Source organism: Sarcophilus harrisii, chromosome 3, assembly GCF_902635505.1.
Source record: "Sarcophilus harrisii chromosome 3, mSarHar1.11, whole genome shotgun sequence".
NCBI lineage: Eukaryota > Metazoa > Chordata > Mammalia > Dasyuromorphia > Dasyuridae > Sarcophilus > Sarcophilus harrisii.
This window is the reverse complement of record NC_045428.1, coordinates 474,426,605-474,451,653: the sequence shown is the minus strand read 5'-3', so window position 1 is coordinate 474,451,653 and position 25,049 is coordinate 474,426,605. Positions and strand designations below refer to the sequence as shown.

The 25,049-nt window shown below is 32.7% G+C and overlaps 1 protein-coding gene across 1 annotated transcript in view; it reads right to left on the bottom strand.

The window, feature by feature from the left end:
* CNTN5 (contactin 5) overlaps window positions 1–25,049 on the bottom strand; it is a 1,555,331-nt gene that overhangs the window by 145,606 nt on the left and 1,384,676 nt on the right. The window contains exons 14-15 of the mRNA XM_031961045.1: window positions 3,973–4,100; window positions 121–296 (exon numbers count right to left, since the gene is read on the bottom strand). Coding sequence (XP_031816905.1) covers window positions 121–296; window positions 3,973–4,100 — 304 coding nt within the window. The remainder of the gene's footprint in view (window positions 1–120; window positions 297–3,972; window positions 4,101–25,049) is intronic.

Below are 25,049 nucleotides of genomic sequence, written 5' to 3'. Positions count from 1 at the left end.
ACTAAAGCTGTTATTTTGAGTCAATTATTTTCTATTTTTATCTGAATTTCATAGTTGGGAAAAGCTGTCCACTGAAAGCTGTGATTCATATATATAAAAATAAAAATATGTTTCACTTACGGCTCTGATGCTTTCAAAATGTCCACGTTCCTTCTCAAAATCAATAGGCTGTCCCTTCAAAGTCCAATAGAAAGAGACATCCAAACTGGCATCATGAATTGCTTTGCAGTTGAGGACAATGCTTTCTCCCACTGTTAACTCAATCTTCTTGGGAGTAAGTTCTATCCTTGTAGGTTCTATAACAAAATATGAGGGAAGAAATGCTTCATGAAGCATTTTCCAGTATTTAGATTAATTTAAAAACCTACAACAAAACATAAATATTACAATTGTTGAAAGCACATAAATAGTATACTTTTAAATTGTTAATTCAAATAAACAGCACACCGATGAGATAGATTATTTGCTTCCCAAATACAGTTTTGTTTTAGATACATTCACTATATAATGGGAATCCCACTGTGTAGTTCACTTGGGCGGCATTCACTTAATTAGGAAATTCTACTTATTCCAGAAGCAGATAGAAGTGAGTTAAATGGCTACATGATGTCTGAATTACTGTTCAATTTAGTGAAAATGATAATTAAACTGGATTGTCAGAAGAAGAAAAAAAATCAACAGATTATTTTAAGCCCAAGTTTAAAATGTCCAATTGCAAATCATGGAAATAAATTTTACTCTTTGGTTTCTTGACATTTTGGCATAGAGAATGCCATACTATTTCCTTTTGAAATACAGTACCACAAAGTAGGATTAAATTGGAAAGACAATATAGAATTTCCAATATGCTCTTTTCTTTTAGTAGTTCAAAATAGTATTATGTCTTTGTGGACAAAGAGAAATGGAGTATGAAATCCATATTTTTTTTTTCATTCCCCCTAAATTCTTCTGTCTTGGTTTTATAATATGTAATAATATGTGGAGTTACAAAGCAGAGAGCATCCTATATTTGTTGGTCTTGTGAGATCTCACCACCTTGGGAGATTTATGCTGGCTTTGGAACTGGAGAACCAAGGTTTAAATACTGCATCTGTGTGACCTTAGCAAGTCACTTAACTTCAATCAGACTCAGCTTTCTTATTGGATTGTACTAGAATAGTATGATACCCATGTATATCCACAGTGTTCCCTTTGGGATGTTCCTTGTGTCAAAGCATCATTAAATTCTCTAATACTTGAATTATTTCTAAAGAGCCATTATGAGCAAAAACCAACTATAGGATAGAGCTTATTTTAAATATGAAATCTTAAGAAATTAAATACCCTGTACAGTAACAATCAAGAAACTAATATCTTGGGGTAATTGGGTGGTGCAGTGGATAGAGCACTAGCTCTAAAATCAGGAGGACTTGAGTTCAAATCTAGCCTCAGACACTAAACACTTCCTAGCTGTGTGAGCCTGGGCAAGTCATTTAGCCCCAATTGCCCCAAATACAATATCTTTAGAGAAGATATAACACATACATTTGATTTAATCAGAACACAGGATTGTGGTTAAACAAAATTCTGGTTAACTGGGGATTAAGAAGAAAACCTTTTTGGATCTCTGCTATTGAAGGTATTCTAAAAGAATATTGGTCTTGTTACTGCTTCAGGGCAGCTAGGTGGTATAATAAAGAAAGCATCTATGCCTGAAATCAGTATGAGTTATATTCCTGAATATAAATCTGCCTCAGACACTTACTAACTGTGTGATCCTATGCAAGTCACTTAACCCTGTTTTGCCCCCTCACAAAAATGAACTTGAGGAGGAAATGGTCAGCTACTCTAGTATGTTTGCCAAGAAAACCCCAAATGGAATCATAGTTGAACATGATTGAGAATGACTGAACAACATTATCTCCCTATTAATGTAATCTATAGGTTGTATTTAATATAATTGAATTTGTCTTTGATTATTTGGGATCTTGCATTGTTTCAGGTTAACTATTATGAATCATATAAATGATGATAATAGAGACCTATAGGTGGAAAGGTATAGAAAAGTGCTTTGAATCTGGGGCAACGACCTAAAATTCCTTTTTTTTTTTTTTTGGAATAACACCGGAGTACTAATTTGCTTTCCTCTTCTTTGTACCTCTCCTAAAGGCTGAGTCATTGCCTCTAAAAGATGCTACAAAAAAAAAAGTCTGGCACAATGGTTGGCCCATAGTAGTAGATGCTTAATAAATAATCCTTCATGGACTGACAGTCAATAAGATTTTATTAAGCACTTATATGCCAGGATTGACCAATAATGATAATGATGTTTATGATGATAGGTCACATTTATAATGATCCTAAGAGTGCATAAAGTGATTCTGATTGATTATAAGATCATAAGATCTTAAATGAAGATCAGGAAAGGACCTTAGAAATAATCTAGAATCTCACAAAAAAGACAGGGCTTTAATTAATCAATTTTATGGCATGAAGATTTATAAGGTAAAATCCAGAATATACCCTGGCTAAATTATCTCCTATTTATCTATTGAAATGTGTGTATTAAAGGGTTACATTCATGCTGCTAGTTTTGTTGTGATAGATGTTGCTAATTGATGTTCCCTGCTTCAAGTATTTGCTTCTGTTTCTTTTAAACTATGACATATTAATAATATTAGCGCACACACACACACACACACATATATATATAATACCTGACTCTCCTTTTGATTAGGCTTGAGAAGAACTGATATGAAAAGCATTACTCATTCCAAAGAAGCTATAGGGAAAGTCTAATACAATGTCTAGAATATTGTAGGCTTTTAAAAAATGATTTTTGATTGCCACTAAGTATTGATTAAGCATTTATCAAATGTCGGGACTGATGATGATTATAAAGATGAAGATGAAGATAAAAGACGAAGATAGAAGAAGAAGAAGAAGAAGAAGAAGAAGAAGAAGAAGAAGAAGAAGAAGAAGAAGAAGAAGAAGAAGAAGAAGAAGAAGAAGAAGAAGAAGAAGAAGAAGAAGAAGAAGAAGAAAGAGGAAAGAGGAAAGAAGAAAAAGAAACAGGTCATATTTGTGAAATACAACCTTCTTTAGAAAGTGTATAAAGCGCTTTTGATAAATTATGAAATCATAGGATCATAATTAAGGAGCTGGAAAAGAACCTTAGAGACAATTTAGTATAGCTTCTTCTTTTACAGAAGAGAAAACTGAATTTTTGAGAAGTTAAATGATTTGCTCAAGATTACCCAACTTTTAAGTACCAGAGTAAAGATTTGAATGTAGGTCCTTTTATGATTTCAACAGCTTTGTCAAACATTTCTACTTTCTCAATTATTAGTATATTATCATCATTTTACAGGTGAGAATGTCAAGTAATAACCAATTGTTTTTAATCATTTGAAACTAATAGACAAGATATAATTACTAATTACCATAAATTGTTCTTAGCTCAAATTCAAATAGTTATCACGAAAATGTGGTGGATTTAATCTTGATATGAGAACCACATAATTATGTCGGATAACATGAAAAATTTCAAAAAGTTGCCCCTTGCTTCTTTACTTTTTAGTCAAAATTAAATCAGTATTCCTGTAGCAAACTCCCTATGTTCTCAGTCCCATCCCGTCTCACCTCCTCTTTAAGAATCACAAATTCATAGATTTAGAACTGGAAGGAAACTCTTATACTTTTTACTTAATAGTAGATGAAAAAATTGAGGCATAGGGAGGTCACACATGTAGTAAGCATCAGAAGTGAGATTTGAACTCATATGCTATGTATGATTCCAAAAGCAATGTTTTGAGATCCCTCAATAATAGAAAGGTAATATTTGTTTATATTTGTCCATATGTCCCTAATAGTTTATGGATGCACATATGAATAATATTAATATTCCTTTGTTTATAGGCAAAATGGTTTCTTATAGAGAAGAAAGCATGTGAAATTTTAGAGCTTGTCAATAGAACTGCTGGGTTCTCTTACCTTTTACAAATACAGAAGCTAGGATTTCAGCTGAACCAAAGACATTCTCCCCTCGGCAAATGTATTTTCCTTCATCTGGTTTGGAAGCATTTAGGATCCGGAGGCTCCCATCTGGAAGAATAGCTATTCTGAAAATGATCAGAAAAGGATTTTTTTCCCTGTATTACTGCAAATTGACTAATGTAAGTAACTTGGGTAACATCTGAAATCACTTCTAGATTGATAGTAAATAAGACAGAATCTTTGTTGGGACAAACATTTTACCTTTCAAAGAATTTCTGTAACCACCCAGGTTATATCTTTTCCTATTCAAAGGAGTTATGGAGCAATGGGCTATTTTTTCTTTTGACTCTTACTGACGGCTAATTTGAAAACTTGAGGGGGAAAAGGTGACCCTGCATTTGGTTATTAAAACTCGCTACTATAATATTGTCCAGTGATATTTTAATATTAAGCACAGCTATTTTCCCTGAAAGAGAGTGACCTTAGAAATCAAATATAAAATGATACCAAGGTAAAAAGTAGAGGAGGACAGGCAGAGAACATAAAATTAATTGTATACAGCCCTAAGATGATTTATGGCAGTTGTTCTACAGTGCAAACTGTGCAGCAAAGGGATGAAAATGAGATCTGCAAATTTGGTTGCTCACTTGGCAATATTTTCCCCTTAAGAACTTGATCTTCACAGTTCGAATTTGGGTTTTCTCACAATGTTTGTTAACAGATGACCTTAAGTCCTGGATTAAGGTGAAAAATTAATGTATTATTAAATATTTCAAAAGTTTAAAATTGAGATCATCATCTTTATTGGTCTTTTGGAATGTATAGCTGCTGATTGGCCCTAGAGTTATGATTGAGTGCAAGTATCTATGAAGTTTTAACTCCTGTGCTTGGCTAGGAGCTATAATAATAATAATATAGTATTAATAATACATAATAATAAATAGATAATAATAAAATGACATTCCTGTAAGACTTTAAAGTTGGTCAAGCATTTGGAATATTAATATATTCCTCATTAGAACTGCAAAACAACTTGAGTAGATATGAGACAAATACTATTATTTTTCAATTTTAAAAAATGTAAAAATTAGTTTCAGAAGGGCTCAAGTGCAGGGACTGCCATAAGGACACTTAGCAAAGGAATTGTTAGGCACAGGACTTCAATCAAACTCTGCCCGATTCCAAATCTAGTGCTCCTTAGAATGATTTGTGCCAAGCTGTCTTTGGCAGCAGCTGTTTCCCCCTCTTTGATATTAAAGATTTACTTGAAGGTCCCATACTATCAGTTGTGGATATTTAATTGTTAAGCATTTATTCTTTGCAGTAAACTAGTGGTCCCCAACAATTTTTATCCTATGAATCCCTTTCAATAACAAAAAATCGTGTTGTGAATCCTCAGGATAATTTTATATAGTACTCATAGTATTCCTTTATATTTATTCAAAATGCTTATAATAACTATAATTATAATTTCTACTTCTAAAAGCTCCAAATTAAAACTTATATAGTATAATTATAATAAGCAAATTCTATCCTACATCTAATTATTAAAATTCTAATATAATAAAAATAAAAAATTCTAATTAAAATTAGAAAACTAATATAAAATGGTTAGGAAAAATTAATCCAATAATACCTTATTATATCTTGGATAACTTCCTGTTAAGTTTCTTTCTTTCTTTCTTTCGTTTTTTTTTTTTTTTTTTTTTACAAATTGTGTTGAATGCAAATTGTATTTCAATAAAAACATACAATTTGGAAGATGCTGGGCATTATGTAAATCATCATATTAAAAAATCATAAAAAATTAATTTGGATATTGAACATTTTATTTGAACAATAGTATGCAATATTTGGTTCAACACTACACAAATACAATTCAAAAATATGTTTTTCTGTGTTTTGATTTAAAATAAGATTAAAGTGAAAGTGCTTGGTTATAAAAATATCTAATGAAAAATGATAGGAAAGTTTTATAAAAATTCCATGCTGAAATACAGAAGTTCATTTTTTTAAACTGAAAATTTATAAGGTTGATATTTATGAATTGTGCATATAATTTGAAAAATCTGTTGACATATCAATTCAATTACTTTTTTATCACTTGTCAATTCATCATCCAGAGAATTGCCAATCCAAATCAAGTTATTAGAAACTTCATGAAAATTTCCATCAAAAGTCACTTCTAAAAATTTCAGATAATCACTTTCTTGACAACTTGGTCAAAGATAATTCATTTGTAAAATAATAAATTATTTAATGTCATAAAGTACTCTATTATTCTTAATTTTATGTTTCCAAAACTTTAGTTTCCTAATCTTATGTTTTACTTTATTTTGATCATTTAGTATGTTTGTGTTTGTATCCTCTGATATTTTTAAAGTTAATCATTTTTTCTTATAATATTGAACTCTTTTTAATGTATTTGTTTATCAAAACTAGTACAAAATAGAGAAACTGTCATGTGCATAGCAAAACATGAGAGGATCCAAAATATTTAACAATAAATTTCCAATTCAAGAAAGCATATATAACAATAGAAGACATTGTATCAGAACTGTATATCTTTCCTTTGGCTCTCTGTGGGTTTTCTTTTTTCTTCTTCTGTGTATTCTGTGTACACATTACTATTTTTCCCCCATTTCTTCCCTCCCAAATCTCCCTCCCCTGATTGTTTCCCTCCTTCTTTATCCCATTCCCATTTATCTATTTACCCTTTTGATTTCCATCTTATTCTATTCCCTCCCCCTCTTATTTCTTTACAAATTTTGGAGGATTTTACATTCCTCTCTTTCTCTCTATTTCTGTCTTTTTCTCTGTCTTTGTCTCTGTATGTCTCTCTTTGTCCCTCCTTCCCTATATCTTTCTTTTCAATTACCCAATTACTAATGACAATTTTAGGAGCTAATTATTTTGTTAAAAGATATTTGCTAAATATTCTAAATTTTTTAGCCATATAAGATCACATTACACACAAGTAAAAAGGACTAGTAATAATTCTGCCATAAGAAACTGGAACCTGAGTGGATGCCCATCAGTGGGAGAATGGTTGAATAAGTTATAGTATATGAATGTTATGGAATATTATTATTCTGTAAGAAACGACCAGCAGGATGATTTCAGAGAGGCCTAGAGAGACTTACATGAACTGATGCTAAATGAAATGAGCAGACACAAGAGAACATTTTATATGGCAACAAGATTATATGATGATCAGTTTTGTGGGACATGGCTCTTTTCAACAATGAGATAATTCAGGCCAGTTCCAATGATTTTGTAATGAAGAGAGAGGTTTGTGGGAACTGAGTATGGATCACAACACAGCATTTCACTCTTTTTGTTGTTGTTGTTTGCTTGCATTTTGTTATCTTCTCATTTTTTTCCTTTTTGATCTGATTTTTCTTGTGCAGCAAGATAATTGTAGAAATATGTAGGCATATATTAGATTTAATATATATTTTTATCATATTTAACATATGTTGGATTATTTGTCATCTAGGGGAGAGAGTGGGGTAAAGGGGGGGGGGAATTGGAACACAAGGTTTTGCAAGGGTCAATGTTGAAAAAAATATCCATGCATATGTTTTGAAAAATAAAAAGCTTTAATAAAAAAAAGAAAAAAATCTGCCATAGTGGACATCACACATTTGTATGTAATAGAAATATAACACACTTTCTAGCCAGCTGAAACTTCTGAATAACCAACTCAAACTTCTGAGTACAGAAGTTTCATCTTGGTGCATTATAATTTGTCCGGATGATAATCCATCCTGACAGTTTAGAGCAAATGGTGTCAAAATAGAAGTGTTTTATAATTTTTCTTTGAAGAACACTACAGAACTATTCTCACTCCTTCAATAACTGCTTATTTGTATTCGGTTCTCAGTGCTTTTTTGGAAGGACACCAACAAACCAGAAAGTGTCCAAAGAATGATAATTAACATGCTAAAAGGACTAAAAAATTTGCCATATAAACATCAGCTCACAAATTGGGAATGTTTACTCAGAAGGAGAGAAGATTTAGGAAGGTGATGAGAGCTGCCATCAACAATTTAAAGGGCTTCCAAGTAGAAAAATTTTAGATTTATTCACTTGGTCACAGAATATTGAACAAGGAACAATAAGTGAAGGATGTAGAAAGCAAAAAGTTAAACTTATAAATGCCTTCACAGGAGATAGTGGGACTCCTTATCTTTGGAGCTTTTCCAGTAGAGGCTAGATGACCACTTATTGAGAATGCTGTAGAGTAGAAACATCATCTGTCCCAGCACTCTACAAAACTTTTGAGCCTTAAACCAGATTAAATATAATTGAGAAATGTTTAACGAAATAAAAAAGTATAATACGACATAGATAATGTTAACTTGTAGTTTTCTAAGTCAATATGCAGCTGCACAGATTTGTTTCTATTTGAGTTTGTTTTCACTGCTACAGAGGGTGTTACTTTTTCAGGTATGGATTAGGTTAGGTCACTTGTAAAGTTCTTTTAAACCCAGAGATTTGAGTATTTTGAGATTTCTATATAAATATAGCATGTCTATGTTACAAACTATAAAAAAGAGATATATATTTTGAGTACATATTAGATACTTAACAAAACAATTGCTTTTGTACATAGGTTCTTAACTATTTTTGTGTCATGGATTCCTTTGGCAGTTTGTACAAGCTTATGGATCCTTTCTCATAAAGGTTTTAGATATTGAAGATAAAACATATACGTTACAAAATAGTTAATTTAAAAATTTTACATTTTAAATATATAAGATAAATTACATAGATTATAGAATAAACTAATTTAAATGTATAACAATATTCTAAATACATAAGAAAATAAATTATAAAATAAATCAATGACTTGTTGAAATATAATTATATATTAATGTTGAAATGGTTATAAATAGATAAGTAGATAGATTCATTTTTGCATATATGTATTTTAAATACATGAACCCTAGCTTATGGACTCTATGATAAGAGTTCCCAGGTAGTGGGACATTAATAGCATTACAAGAATTTCTTAAGATAGTAGAAATTTCTTGGTTAATAAATATGCATATAAAAATGACCATTTTTAGAAGGCTAGTTTAAAAGTTCAATGACTTTGGAGATATAATTGAGATTTAGAAACTGGCAATATTTAATATCTTGATTTAAGACAAGTTCTTTTTTTTACTGACAGGCAGCAACACATTATGTTTTCATTTTTTTTTTTTTTCTGAGGCAATTGGGGGTAAGTGAGTTGCCCCCAACTACCCAACAGGTAGGAAGTGTTAAGTGTCTGAGATCACATTTGAACTCAGGTCCTCCTGACATCAGGGCTGGTGCCACCTAGATATCCCATGTTTTCTTTTTAAAGATGGTTTATGAACACCTCTATACTTTAGGCTACCAACCTACTTGTGTGATTAAGAACTTACAACAGGAAATTTTTTTATCTGTCAAATGGTAATATCTGCTAACTGAAAATCTAGCACCCATTTCAGAAATTTGAAAAATTTTAAGAGGGACATAAAAAAGATAAATATTCAAATTATTATCAACCTTATTAAAGTCTTGATAGAAAAGGATAATCCCAGTTATTTAATGTTTTATCGAATTAGATAATGGATATGATCTGCTTTATTAAAAAGTGTTTTCATAGCAAAGAACAATTACTTTTGGCAGCAACAACAATAACAAAAGTCCAATTTTCACACATGAATTATCTCAGTAATATCCAAGTTAACTATCATTACGTATGGGGCATCCATTGTAACCATCATTATAACTGCATTCATGGCTATTCAGGAGAAGAAGCAATGTGACACTGGTTGATTATTCTTTGTTATGTTTATATATCTACTTCTACACAGCCTCTGGAGACATGCTATCTTCCTGAGGATATATCAAGGAGCTAACAAATACTTTTTTAACCTTGCCAACTACTACAACATCTTCAAATTAGAGTCAAGACAAATTATGTCACTAGTAGAAACTAACTAAGTATTGTTAGGGAATTTATAGCTTGAGGGAAATGACCAGTAGCTTCAGGGGCACAAATTGGTGGTTCATCATCCTTGCCAATGGAAGAGTAGACATTTGGAAAATGAAAAATCAGGAAAAAGATGGTATCTCAAACTGGGATTTGGATTTTGGGTCCAAGCCTTAGGATATATTATTAAAGAATAATCTGTGAATATTTGAGAAGAGGTTACTGACAACCTCTATGATCTCTTGAAGAATAGATTTTGCTAGGGTAATGTCATTTTTTTTTTTTGAAGCAGGTTACAAAACTGGCAGACCAAGGAAATGGCATGTGACCTGGATAATTACATTTCAGTTGGATATTAGATAAAGATTTATATTTTGATAGATAATATAGAGAGATGTAGACTTATGATTTGAGAATCTTAGATTTCAAGCTAGAAACAATCTTAGGGGTCACTGAGTCCATCCTCTTCATTGTCAGTCAGTTAATAACAATTTATTAACTCTTACTTTATGATATGATAATTACTGGGGATCTAAAGACAAAAGCAGTCCCTGTTCTGAAGGATTTCTAAGGAAATGAGGTCTAGAGAGATGAAAGGCTTTGCCCTGGATTACATGGTAAAAGTCTGAGGCTTGATTTGAGTCTTCCTGTTTCCAAGACTACTATTTTATCCACAACATGACAGAGTGGATAGAGTTCTGGACTTGAGGTCAGTATACCTGTACTTATATACTGTTGGCCATACTCTGAAATAGGTATGGCATGTAATAATGTCATATCCTCATTTTATAAATGAGGAAATAAAAATATATAGAGGTTTACTGATATAATTACACAGTAAGTAGAGGTCAGAGGTGGTCTGACTCCAAGTCCAGGTCTCTTTCTACTAGACTACCAAGAAAGAGGATGAGAGTCTGAACTAAGATCTGGTTTGAATTTCTGGCTCAATAGGCATATTAATTGCGCAAACTTAGATTTTCTGGCCCCAAATTTTCTAATTCAATAACACATTAAATAACTAAAATTATACTTTTCTATCAAGACTTTAATAAGATTGATAATAACTTGAATGATATACAGCTTTTTTATGTCCTTAAAATTTTTCAAATTTCTGAAATGGGTGCTAGGTTTTCAGTTAGCAAACACTACCATTTGACAGATAAAAAATTCCCTGTTGAAAGTTCTTAATCACACAGTCTCCACTCTGCCACTTCGTAGTATACTGGCTGGCACATAGTAGGCATCTGAATATTTACTGACCAACTTTACCATGCTCTTTCTCTAGTTGTCACACACTGGATTTTTTGCCTGGTTTTTCTGGATCTTAGTTTTTTCATTTTTAAAAATAAGAGTTTGATATAATTTCTACAATATAATGAGTCTAATATACCTAAAAGGTCATGAAATTATAGTACTGGAAGATATATCTGAACTTCTAGATCCGTGGTCTCAAAGTAACTTCGTATGCTTCTTTTAATTATTTTTATTTTTATGTCTCTTTGTGAGCCTGCAAAAAGTGATTTGTGAAGCTGCTAATATCCTGAAGTCAATTTGTAGGAGATCACTTATCCAATTACCTTCCTAGGTCTACTAATAGGGAAACTGAGGCCTGGTCAGGTCAAATGATTTGCCAAATATCATGCAGATAATAGTAATACTGTAATTCAAATCCATATCTTAATTGACAGTGTAGTGTTTCAGGTGCCTATAATAATCTAGTCTATGCTTAAATATCCCTAGTGATAGAGTTCTTGACTGTTTAAAGAAGACCTTTAACAGTTTTTAAAAAGTGTATGAGACTCTAAATTAATTAGAAGCCTCCTCTTCAGTAGTTTCCCTAGGAAAATCTATTTATCTTATTTCTTTCTCACAAACAATACAAAATGTCTACTCCTGTTTTTATATGACAACTCTTTAAACATCTAAAGATATACCAGTCTAAAGACATTATCTGTTTGTATAATTTGCATATTGGATGACAATTGTAATCTATTTTGTTATCAAAGGCAATGATAAAAATGTTAGAAGAATAACATAAGGTAAAAGATCCCTAGGGCATTCCACTAGGTATTAGATGTTCTTTTACCATTCTTTAAGAACTTCTAACAATTATAGTTGTCCTTTATATCTTAGATTTCAATTATTTAAGGAACCACGATTTTATCCATGTAGGTAGTTCTTGAATGGCCTGATTCAAAGAATGTTAGTTGAGATCAGCTTGCACATATCTTATTGGAGCTCACTAGGGATCTTGTGCTTGGTCTTCTGGTCCTTTATAGGTTTATAATTGACTTAGATAAAGATATAAAAGGCATACTTATCAAATTTACAGAAGATACAAAGTTAGAAGGGAGAGCTAATGCCTGAATCAGGATTCACAAAGATCATGGTAGGTAAGAACTTTGGATTAAGTTCAATAAGATGAAATTTAATAGGGATATAGCTTAAGTTGTATACTTGGGTTTAAAAAAGTAGTTTTGTAAGATACAGGGAAGACATTATTTAAAATATTAATAAGATAAAGATATAAAAGGCATACTTATCAAATTTGCAGAAGATACAAAGTTAGAAGGGAGAGCTAATGCCTGAATCAGGATTCACAAAGATCATGGTAGGCAAGAACTTTGGATTGAGAGCAATAAGATGAAATTTAATAGGGATATAGCTTAAGTTGTATACTTGGGTTTAAAAAAGTAGTTTTGTAAGATACAGGGAAGACATTATTTAAAATATTAATAAATTATACTAAACTATGACAATACGAGTTTATAGAGTCATGTGAATGAAAAAAAAATCAAAAAAATTAAATTAACTAAATTAAGATGGGCAGGGAGAAATGAAGGAAACATGCATTTATTAAGTGCCAATTCTGTGCCAGAGATTGTACTAAGTTGTTTTTTTTAAAAATAACAAATATTATCTAATTTCTATCACAACCATCCTTGAAGGTATGTGCTATCATTATTTCTATTTTACAATTGAATAAACTGAGGTAGACAGAGGTTTAAGCGTCTTGTCCAAGGTAACATAGTAAGCACTTGAAGCTAGTTTCAGACTCAGATGTTCTCACCTCTAGGCCCAGCTTTCTATTCATCTTGCCAACTGTCTGCCTAGCTTCTATTAATAAAGAGGTATCAATCCCTCTATTATTAAACCATTTAAGGAATATTATAATAAGGTATGGACAGGACAGTTTAGGGGAAAAAAGGATTATTTAGAAACTATACAGAAAATGCAACTAGGATGATTAAGGGCCTTTAGTCCATACCGTATAACAATCATATGAAGGAATTTTGATTGTTTAGCCTGTAGGACAACAGAACTATCTTTGGGTATTAGAATGGCTATCTCATGGGAATGGAATCAGATTTATTTTACTTAATCCTAAAAAGCAAACCTCAGAGCACTATAGTATAGCAGAAAGTAATGCTGTATTTCAAGTCAGAAGGCCTCTGTTCAGATTCTGACCATGATACTTTCTAAGTAACTTTTAGGAATACATATTACTTCTTTGGACCTCAATTTGTTCAAGACTACCAGGCTGTCCATTTGATTTTTTGCCTACCTTTAATTATTAGGAAGCTTTTTCCCCTTTTATAGCAAGCCTAAATTAACTTGTTTCATGATGTAACAAAGATTAGAAGATTTCTCTTTATGGGTGTGTTCTAGATAAGATTCCTTTTTAACTCTGGGTTGATCTTTGGAAGCCCATTTAAACTGTGATTCTGTGACACTCCTCCCCTTCTCCCAAGCCACTCTATACCTTTGAAAATTGTCTACCAAAATATATGGCCTGGTGGTATATGGGTGATTATGGATATGTGGATGTTAATATGTATTTATTTATATATGTTTATATATCTATATGCATATAGTTGTATGTCTCTCTTTGGTTTTGGTTTTGGTTTTGGCCAAGAAATAGAGGATTTGGACAGTGAGACAGTTTTGGCATACAAAATATAGAAGCAAATGAAAATAGTAACAGTTTGATAAATCAAAGGACATAGCTACTGGTATAAGACTAATATTAAACAAAAAAGTACTGGGAGCATTTTCTGAAAATCCTGAATTACAGTTGGAAGCCTTGCTGCTTTATTGAGCCATACTTTGGAAAGCTCTCTCCTTCAACATTTTAAACTTGTCTACTTAAGACGTATTTCAGTTTTCATTGTTCTTAATTTTTCACTATAGGTCTCAATCAACTCAAGACTTGTACCAAACTGGTCTTTTTGTTTTTTATTTTCTCCCAGAAGTATTTAGCTTAGTGCTTAGTGCTAATGACCAATTTTGAATATAAGACTTCCCAATGCTTTTTCAATGTAGACTCTAAAACAGAAGAATGAACAAAAATAGGAAATTTTTTATTTCTCCTTGAAAATCTGTGAGTTTGCTTCATTTCACAGGATTGCTACTGATATTCAGTTGTTCCAGTTTTGTCTGATTGCATGATTCCATTTGGGGTTTTCTTGGCAAAGATATTGGAATGGTTTGCCATTTCCTTCTGTAACTCATTTTATAGAGGGGGAAACTGAGGCAAATAAAATTCAGTGATTTGCCCAGGGTCACATAGCTAGTAAGTACCTGAAGCTAGATTTAAACTCAAATCTGTTTGGATTCCAGGCCCAGCACTCTATCCATAGAGTTACTTAGTTGCCTTCTAAAAGACAAATAAATAGCACTTGTGAGGTATGTAATATTGAGAGTAAGAAGGGAACTGAACCAAATTGTTACTCTTAAATCAACTAGTTTCTGGCACATGGGAAATATAATGTGGGGTTTGGTACCAAATGATGTGGATAATGTAGACACTGGATGACGGATGGCAGGCTCTAAAAGTTGGGGTTTGATCATGTGAAGAATTCACAATGGCCATTCTCTTTGGCAAAAGACAGTTTTATTTAGGGAAGAGTTACAGACAAAATGAATGGATATAATAGACACTGGCCATGGTAAAAAATAAAATAAAATTGGGAGAACATAAAAAGGGATTTTAATAATTATCAGGAGAAAGGAAACACCCCATAAGGTTGGAGCATGCCCTTAGCTGGCAGGATAAATCCTGAAAGAGGCTTAGCACCCCAAGAGTTAGCTGTAGGAGGAGAAATGGGGTTAGGAAGCTTAATGGAGTTAGGAGAGATAACACCTAAGGGAGAAGGGAGAAGGGGAAGGGGAAAGATACTATGAAACAGAGTGTTTAAAGGAAGGTAACAGCCATGGGATGGCCCATAAGTAGATTGTATAGGGAAAATTTAACCTTAGGGACATAACTGGGGTTTCTGACAGGCCATGACAAGTTCAGACTTTGGAGACGCCTACAGAGGGTGGGTCTCAGGGGTATGACATAATTTAAATTTCAGACTGGAAGACCTCCCCAGAGGTGATCTCTATCTGAGCCTTCTCCTGCCTCGGAGATTAATTTTTATCAGTTCTTCCACTAATCATACCTATCATTAAAGACATCATCACTTCAGTTTCATCAATACAGATAAGTTGAAGTGGAATGAAATTAAACCAATGGCATCATTCTGCTCTAAAATTATGTGATTCTATGTGCCTGACACTGCTAAGAATTGAGAAATACACAAATGAAAAGAAATCATCTGTATTCTTAAGGTTATACTTAGGTTTCCAGATATATGAAATAACTAGAAATCAAATCACACTTTATATAATCAAATGATAAATTCCATCTTATGGACTGACAGGTGTTGTGGGAATTCAGAGAGGAAAAACTCATTGTCGGGTGCTATAATGACAAGAAGTTTCAGGGAGGAGCAGAGGTTTGAGCCAGGGTTAGTACTAATAAAGTACCTCAGGATGCAAATGTTTGGGAAAATTGAGATGCATTTGCCTGGGCTAGCTGAATATTTCTGGTAAAAATATTACTTGGATTTGATCATCCCAATAATTATCTCAATCATGTTGTACTTCATTTTGAATATGTAAACACATTTTCAGTAAAGGAATATAAAATGTTCTTTTGTTTCATTGACAGACTTTATATTGATGGAATAAATTTAAGAAAATTAGCTAGATATTTTAGACCCCACCAATTACTACTGAAGAAAAAGAGTTTAAAATTTAATTCAATCTAAAAAATGTTTATTAAGTGCCTATTATGTGCCAGTCACGGTGCTAAGGACTAGGAAAACCAAAAGAAGCACCTTCCGTCAAGGAGTTTACAGTCTAAAAGGGAGACAAGTAAGCAAATATATACAAACAATCTAAAGGATATATAGAAACTAAGAGGAAAAGCATTGGAATTAAGAGGAATTAGTAAAGGCTTCCAACAGCAAATAGAATTTTAATGGGATTTGAGGAAATCTTGCAGGGTCAGTTATGAGAGAGGAAGAATAGTGTCCCAAGCACGGGAGACAGATAGAGAAAAGACCTGGAGGTGAGAGAGTGTGTGTCCTTTTTCTGGAACAGCCAGGAGGCCAGTTTTACTGGAGTGAAAAGTGTACATCTGGGAGTAAGATGAAAGAAAAATAGAAAAAAATAATAAAATAAAATAAAAATAAATAAATAAATAAATAAAATATTTTAAAGAAGATTAAAAAAAAACTAGAAAGGTAGGAGGGGTCTAAGTATGGATGGCCTTGAATGCCAAACAGAGAATTTTATATTTATTCCTGGAGACAGTATAAGGCCACTGGAGATTATTGAGGAGTTGGTTTCAGGGAGGATGGACAGGCTCAGACTTCTGTAATGGAAAATCACTTTAGTTGCAGAATGGAGAATGGCTTGAAATGGGGAGAGACTTGGGCAGACCCAGGGGTAGGCTACTGCAAAACTCTATTGGAGAGATATTACAAAATTTCCATTGACAGTTTGGACGTGAGGAGTGAGAGATAGGGAGTACATATGGAGTTTAAAAATGCCTACTGAACATATAGTTGAGGATGTCTGAAAGGCTCCTAAGAGATATCAAACTAGAGATCAGAAGAAAGAAGGGCAGGAAAGGTAGACCTGAAAATCATGAGCACAAAGATGGCAATGAAATTCATGGGAGTTAATGAGATCTGCAGGTAAAGTAGTATGAAAGGAGAAAGGAGAGGACCATTGACAGAAGCCTGAGACACATTTCTGCTTAGAGAGTTCAGTCAAGGATGTAGAGAAGGAACAGTCAGGTAGATTTAGAGCTGGAAGAGACTATCTTGATGATCTAGTTTAATCCTTTCACTTTTCTAAATGAAGAGACAGAGGAAAATTGAGTAGAAGAAACTTAGTCAATGTCACATAGATATCATTTAACTGGGTTCACCAGATATTTTGACTCCAAATTTTTTTCCACTATAAAACTTCCTTTTTTGTGGAGAATTTATTTCTTCTCTCTATAGAATCACATTATCTGGGTAGTTATTCTTTTCTCCTCACCTTACTTGGGAAAATATAGATTTTATATAACTAAATTCTTGAAAGATTTGTGAACGTAATGGGGGATTTCATAGCATCGTAGAATGCTAGATTCCAAGGTAAAAGAAAACTGCTGAAGTCATCAATTCCAACCCCATTATTTTATATATGAAGGAATCAAGGCAAGTGACTTACCTAAAACTATATGGATCATAACTGTTAAAGGTGAGATTGAATTCAGATCCCCAGTATTGAGATCCAGAATTCAACTGTATCTAATATTTTATAAAGATAACAGTGTCTATGTCAAATAGATTAGTGAAAAACTAGTTAAAAATCATTGGTATAATTGATTCATCTTCTTATTTCATAAACCTAATCAAGTGTTTCCTGACTGGAGGAATTAAACACTGATTAGAGTGATCCCATTTGAATGTATATTATTAAAAGTGTAGTAATTTTGTATGTTTAGGAAATGTTTTTGTTGCTATTTAGGTGGTAATAATGTCACCAGGTTATTTCATATTAATTTTAATTGCTTTTCAAGTTTCATAGATTTTTCCTTGGTTTGAATACATAATTTTCTATATGAAAAAGTAAAAATTTAAGTCTCATACAAAGAAATCATATCTGTCATTACTTTAGACACTAAAGTGGCATAGGATATGACTACTTTACTATGGACCTTATCAATTGTTGCAATACAATTGAGGCTTATCAAACAATATAAACTAATGGACCTGATATCAAAGAAAAACTACTACTATTGAGATTGGGAAAGAGATCCCAAATGTTTTGGAGTCACTGACAATGTAGGTTTCTCAAAGAATTTACAGGCTTGAACTCATTTCCTGGTCAAGGGACCAAGTTTATTGTAATTGTAATGCCATTACAAGCTATCTAAATTCCAAGAGAATTTAGCAAGGATATAGAAGCAAAGAGAAACATTTATCTAGTTCTTCATATTATAGATATACTAATTTATGGCCCAGAAGTACGACCAAGGAGTGGTTTCTGGAATTTGGTTATCACTGACCAACAGACAGTAATGTTTATTGACAGATTATTATTCTTAGATTGGGTGTGGAAGTTCCCTGAGGCAGACTCTAAAGCCAGAAGATTTAGAATCACTGATAATTGTTAGAAAAGAAACCCCCTAAGGTCAGGGGACCTCAAAATCATTTTTGAGTTCCTTAGAAGCTATATTATATCATTATCACATATCAATATATATGATATGCTTTCTTTAGCCTCAGAAAGTAGCTGAAAGGAAGAGGAAGTACTAATTATCTCATTATTAATTTAACAGTGCTTTCTTTTGATTTGATTCCAACAGTGCATGATAATTAGGTAAGCTACTTTATTTAGGTTTTTAGGGAAGACAGATGATATTTCTGAGAAACTCTTATAAATTGAGGAATTACATTCAGTTAAACAAAGGTAGAAATTAAACTATCTCAAATGGTATTATAGAGAATACATTTTGGTCAGAGAGTTGGGAATCTTGGGCCTTAACATTTAAAATTTCTAACACATATAACTTGAGCAAATAACATACCATTCCTTTGGCTCAGTTCCTTCATTGGTGAAATGAAGAGATTGGGTTAGATGATAAATGAAACTTCCTTTTTTGTTGGTTTTAGCACTTTGATTATAATTGTTCTGTTGTCAGTCTTTCTGTCTCTCTCTGTTTCTTCTCTATATATATTTCTGTTTTTCTTATAGTATAATACACCCCTAATCATCCAACTTTTTTTCATTCCTGGTCTGATTTAGCTGTAATGATAGTTTCTTTAGAAACTTTAGGTTTTAATGATTCAGAAACAAGAAAAAAACTTGTTTAATTATCTAAAGATAACCACCAAGTGTATTTCTGGCAAGATTTTCTGACCTCAGACACATATTCACTCTAAAAGAGAGGGAATTACTTAAAAAACCCTTAGTATTCTACATAAATTTTGCCTAGTTTTGTGATACAAATTGTTTGCTGCCATTTTCCTTTGACATCCTCCCAACCCAACTTCTCAGGCAGTTTAAATGCATCTAAAACCCCATTATTAGAATATTCAACACAAAAATGAAACACACCCACAAAGGAAAGACTTAAAGATTCATCTATATATTTATAAACCTGATAAGGATCTGCACAAATAAGGAAATATGTGCCAATTTCCAAATACAAACAATGAAAAGTTTGCTTCTGCTAGCTGATTTTCATTCTCTAATTCTGGGACTCTTTGCCCTGGAACCTTGGGGCTCACCCCAGAATACCATTTCACAAGACCCATTCCAGTTCTTCCATGAATGAATTCCTACTGGAATCTTCATTTTGGCCCAGTTTGGCCAGCCTTTATTCCCCAGGTCCAGTTCCTGACTTTCAAAACCATGCATTTATACAACCAATGTCACTCTTCTCTAAACATTCAATCCAGCTTTTTTAGCTCCTTTTTGTGTACTTTCTTTTATTAAAATGTAAGTCCTTTTAGGATAGTGCTAGTCTTTATTTATTTGTTTGTGTAGTTTTGGACTTATAATTGTATTGCCAGGGCTTAGTTGATTGTCTGACCTAGAGTCACTACTTAATGAATGCCTTTCCTTCCCTTCTGGTTTTCCTTCCTTATCAGGGTTTCTTAAGCCAGACTGGAAGAAAGACTAATACAATCCTTGGGATGACTGACTACAGCAGAGAATTCAATACTCTATCCCTATTTCACTAATAGTTTTCTCTAAAAAGACCCATGAGATAAGAATGGTTAACTACAAAAGCAAACATGTATTCTGGGCATAATTATCAAGGGTTAATGACTGATAGAAACTACCTAGTTTGTTTGGAGGACAAATATGGTTAGGAGGGCCAACATTAACCTTGAATAATGCAAAATGAGTAGCAGAATTATTTTCATATTATCCTGAAGCTCAAAGAGCCTTAATTTCACTGGAATGAGATTTTTATAAATTTAAAACTGTTAATTAGATGTTTACATGGAAAATTTCTTATCCTTGGGGCAGCAATCATTCAGCTAACACATTATTGTTATAAGCATTGTAATAATGTCCAGTCATATGGAACCAGATCCTCTACCTGATTCTATGTTCCTCATCACCAATGTTAGAATATTAACCATGAGTGACACTTTTACAAAATTGACATAAAATGTGTCAAATCACTTTCTTGGGGGGGACCTGCAGAAACCATTGCCACTTCTTGATTCTTTTCATAAAGACACATTTATTTTATAGTGAAATTAAAAATTAGTAATCTCGCAAATTCTACTTTTGTACAATTTTGTATGACTGATGAGAAAGAGCTTAAACTCTCAAGCTTTCCACATCTATCAATTTGCCAAGGAAATTGGGATATGGCAGAGATAGGGGCAATGTTATGAACTAATATGGGCCACTAGGCAGTATGGAGAGTCCAAGGTCTAAAGTCAGGGAGATTCATCTTCCGGAGTTCAAATCTGGTCTCAGACACTTACTAAATCAGCATTGTGCTAAGCACTTTATAGGTATCTCACTTAATCCTCACAACAATCCTGGGAAGGTGATGCTATTAATCCCCTTTACAAAACTGAAGCAGACAGAGTTAAGCAACCTGCCCCAGGATCATACAACTAATAAGAATCTGAAGCTAGTTTTGACCTCGTCTTCCTGACTCCAGGTCAAGTGCTCTATCTATTGTTCCATACAAGGTACTAGTATGTGCTGAGGCAGAATTCAGGTTTTTGACCCCAGGTCTAACACTCTATCCACTATTTACCTGCTTTCATGTTGAATGTAAGCCTTGAGAGTAGGGCCCATTTCCTTTTTGTCTTTGTCCTCAAATGCCCAGCAAGTAGCAACTGTTTATTAAATGTCTGTTGAATTGAAATGAATGAGTATATGTTGAGTTACAGGGTCAGGATCAGTACTGGAGGCTATGAGAATGCATGGGAATATAATACAAAGAAGATATCTATAACCTCAGGATAGTTATATTTTACTTGAGAAAATTCATTTTATGGTTTAAGAATTTAGTGTTTGGTAAAATACAGAGATAGAAGATACATAGAGGAAGTATATGAAGAAAGGTTGATATATAGCTCTGCTATCTTTCCCATTTCCATTTCCATTATCATCATTTGGTCAACATCAGCATTGCCAGCAGAACCAGAAAACATTTTTCCCCTAGTATTTAATGTTCTAGATGCTACAACAAATATATATATTTAATTTTGGTAATCAAAGACATTCTTTTTTTCCAGTAAATGTTTTCAGAAGAATTTATTGCACTAATATAAAAACAATTAATTTAAATTGCAAATCTTATAATCAGTTATCTAACTATAACAGCAATAAGCAATTTTCAAAATGTTAAAATTTATAATCTATAATTATGCTTTCATGTCCTTATAATTTCCTTTTACCATTAACTTTGCTGATTAGTAATCTAACCAAATTTTGGTTATCTTACTTGGTTTTAATTTTGTTAAATGATGTGTCCAACTGCCCCATGAAGTTTATGAATTTTTTGACTTATGAAAAGTAATATGGGATAGAGCAGGTTTAACTCAAAGAAAGATGCTATTCATTTAGCTACTCTACAAGGAAATATTGCCTTGCTGAATGGCCTGCTAGAGGAATTTTCTAGGACTAGAAGAGATATAAAAGGTAATAATAAACGACTACTGTGGCTGGCTTCAATGAGAATGACTCGATTTAATATTCTAGAAAGTATTGAATTAGCTGGTTCTCTGACTTGCAATGCAGGATAAATACCATCTATCTTTCTTTTCTGATGAAAGGTGAAATATCATTTAGCAATTACAAAATAGCAGTTATAAAGAAGCATGTATTATACACCTTATGATCAATAATAAGAGTGAAAATCACATTTGTTCCATAGTGGTAGACGATATATTGAATTGAATGTTTGAACCTTTAAATTCACATTTATTTTGCCTATCTCTGTGGTTTCTGACTGGGTGGAGAATTAACAACCTAACAAGAGGTGTTGTTCTTGAAGGATGATAATGAAGCTAATTTTAGTGTTCAAAAAGAGGACATGAAATTAACCTGTTGAGACAGGCACTGTATTAAATGGTTGCCCAATACAGATGATGTTTTAGCAATTTAGGAAAATTATGGTGGTAAACCACGGCTGGGTATCAAAACTTAATAAACAACACAGCACAAATACTTTAAGACCTCATTAATTTAGACTAATATGAGACTATCAGAATTAATTTTTAAGTATATAGCACTGAATATGTATGAGGAAATAAAGTTAAACTATTGTCAAATATATATGTATATATATTTTAACTACTGCTCATACAAGCAGAATCTAGAGCTGAAAAGGATTTTAGGAGATCCTTTTATACCTTTATAAGATGTTAAGCTAATTAGTTCTTGCTAATAGAAGTTTTTTAATAATATTTTCATTTTTCAAATATATGCAAAGATAGTTTTCTTTATTCACCTTTGCAAAATCTTGTGTTGCAATTTTTTCTCCCTCTCTCCCTTCTTCCCCCATCTCTTAGACAGCAAGCAATCTAATATAAACTAAACATGCAATTCTATAAGTTTTTTAATGAATAAATTGGAAATAATTAGCACATCAGTAATAATTCTAGCCTAAGCTTAGCGGATCTCTCTTTGCAATACAGTGATATTGATCACAGGTAAATTAATATTTCTAAAGTGTAAGAAAAATTATTTTCTTAGAAGACAAACCTTGTTTACAATATTCATTTGCTTACAAACCCTCTTTTCACAAATAGCTCGTCAACTTAGATGAAATTCTTATTATCATAATTCTCTATTAGTAGTTTTACTTAATCAAATTTCATGTTAATATAAAAAAACATGTCCCATGTTTGCATAGCACTTTTATAATTTACAAAGCATGAGAGGGAGCATGAAAGAGTGGGATAGGGAATTGCACTGAGAATTAGGAAGACCTTACAAATATTGGTGTGTGATTTGAGCAAGTCACAACCTCGGTGAGACATAAAGTTTTCAACTCAATATAAAGTTCAACAATGAAATTTTAACTCTGTAAGACATAAAGTTGCAGAAAATTTATTAGTCAGTGTCCATAGAAGAAGATTTCTTACTTTGAGTTTCCTATGCCAATAGAATCCCAGCTTCAGTCCCTATTTCTAATCTTTTCCTATTTGGGAATAAAATAACTCCGTGAGGTAGGATTATTAATTCGCTATTTTGCTGGGGGTGGAAAATATGAATAGACTTGGGAGAGCAATAGGGCTACTAAGGAAAGGAGTTTGTAAAAGTGAGAAACACCAACAAAAAGATTTAAATGAACAAATCACTATACTTATCCATTAACTCTAGTGTTCTCTAGAGATAATAACATGTAAGGAACCCTTGCCTTGCTTAGAGATAGAACACTTTGGTGTAAATCCCTACTTTCCTCCTTGTTAACCAAGTAGTCTTAGACAAGCCATTTGACTCTCCACATCCACTATCACAAGAAGACTATGAGAAAGTGCTTCATAAATTGTAAAATGCTTTGTATATCTAAATTACTATTACTGATACATTGAAGAACTAATAATGAAACTCCTTATGTTGAGACAAATACACAAATAGAGACAGAAGGGAGTCATGGATGAAGAAAGAGGGAGAGGGAGAGGGAAAAATTTTTGATAAAGGGTTATAGTTAAGTCTAGAGCCTTTGGTTTATGTTTTCCTTTTCACCTTCCCCATTGTATGGTCTACTCCTTTATATCCAACACTTAGTCTGAAGTAAAAATCAGCTTATCTTTATATGAAGACAAAAGACGTTATAAAGTATGTGCAACAAATAAAGAATTTTTTAAAAAGATAGAAGGTAATTTCTTAGGATAAGGGATGTCAATTTGTTTGCCAGCAATGAAGCAAGGGAGAGGGATAAAGTAGGTAATTTCTAATAAAGGGGATAATTTCACCAGATCCCATTAGCAGTGATAGGGAAACCACAAACTTCTATCCAAAGACAGAGCATTCTTTATGTAAGTCAATGAGCCAGACAAAGCTGCAACTACTTCTGATTATATTCAACTTGGAGTTTCAATTCTCTTACTTTATCATTTGCTGTTACTGGCACAGATAAGTCTGCTTCCCTTTTCCTATTTTGTGAGCTCAAAATTCTGGACTTTCTCTCCATCCAAATGGGCTTCCATTTCCCAAGATCTTTTAATCCTTTATTCCATTTGGGAAAACTACTCTTTCCATTAGCCTTTTTTAACTATTAAGAGAGTACAATACTTATGTCTGACTCTTTGTGATTGCATTTCAGATTTTCTTGGCAAAGAAACTAGAATAATTTGCCATTTCCTTCTCTAGATCATTTTATAGATTTAAAAAGGCAAACAGGAATAAGCCCGGGGTCACAGAACTAGTGTGTGAGGCCAGAACTGAATTTAGAAGATGAGTTTTCTTGACTCCTGGCCTGGCACTCTATACATTGTTAAGTCTACCTGCTCTAGTACATATGGACAAAGCCTAAGTGCAGAAACCTTGACTAAAAGGAGTTTAGTTTGTTCATGTTCATTTTCTTTTAGAACATGACTTCTCAAATAATCTACTTCCTTAGTGATTATGGTTCTCAATTTTTTCATCAGTAAAATGACAGGATTATATCACCTCTGAGATACATTTTAGCTCTAAACCCTATAATGCTAAATAGAGATTTTTTTTTTTAATACTCAGAGAAATCCTGTGGATGGAAGACAGAGCTGAGAAGTCACCAGTCTCTGAAGTG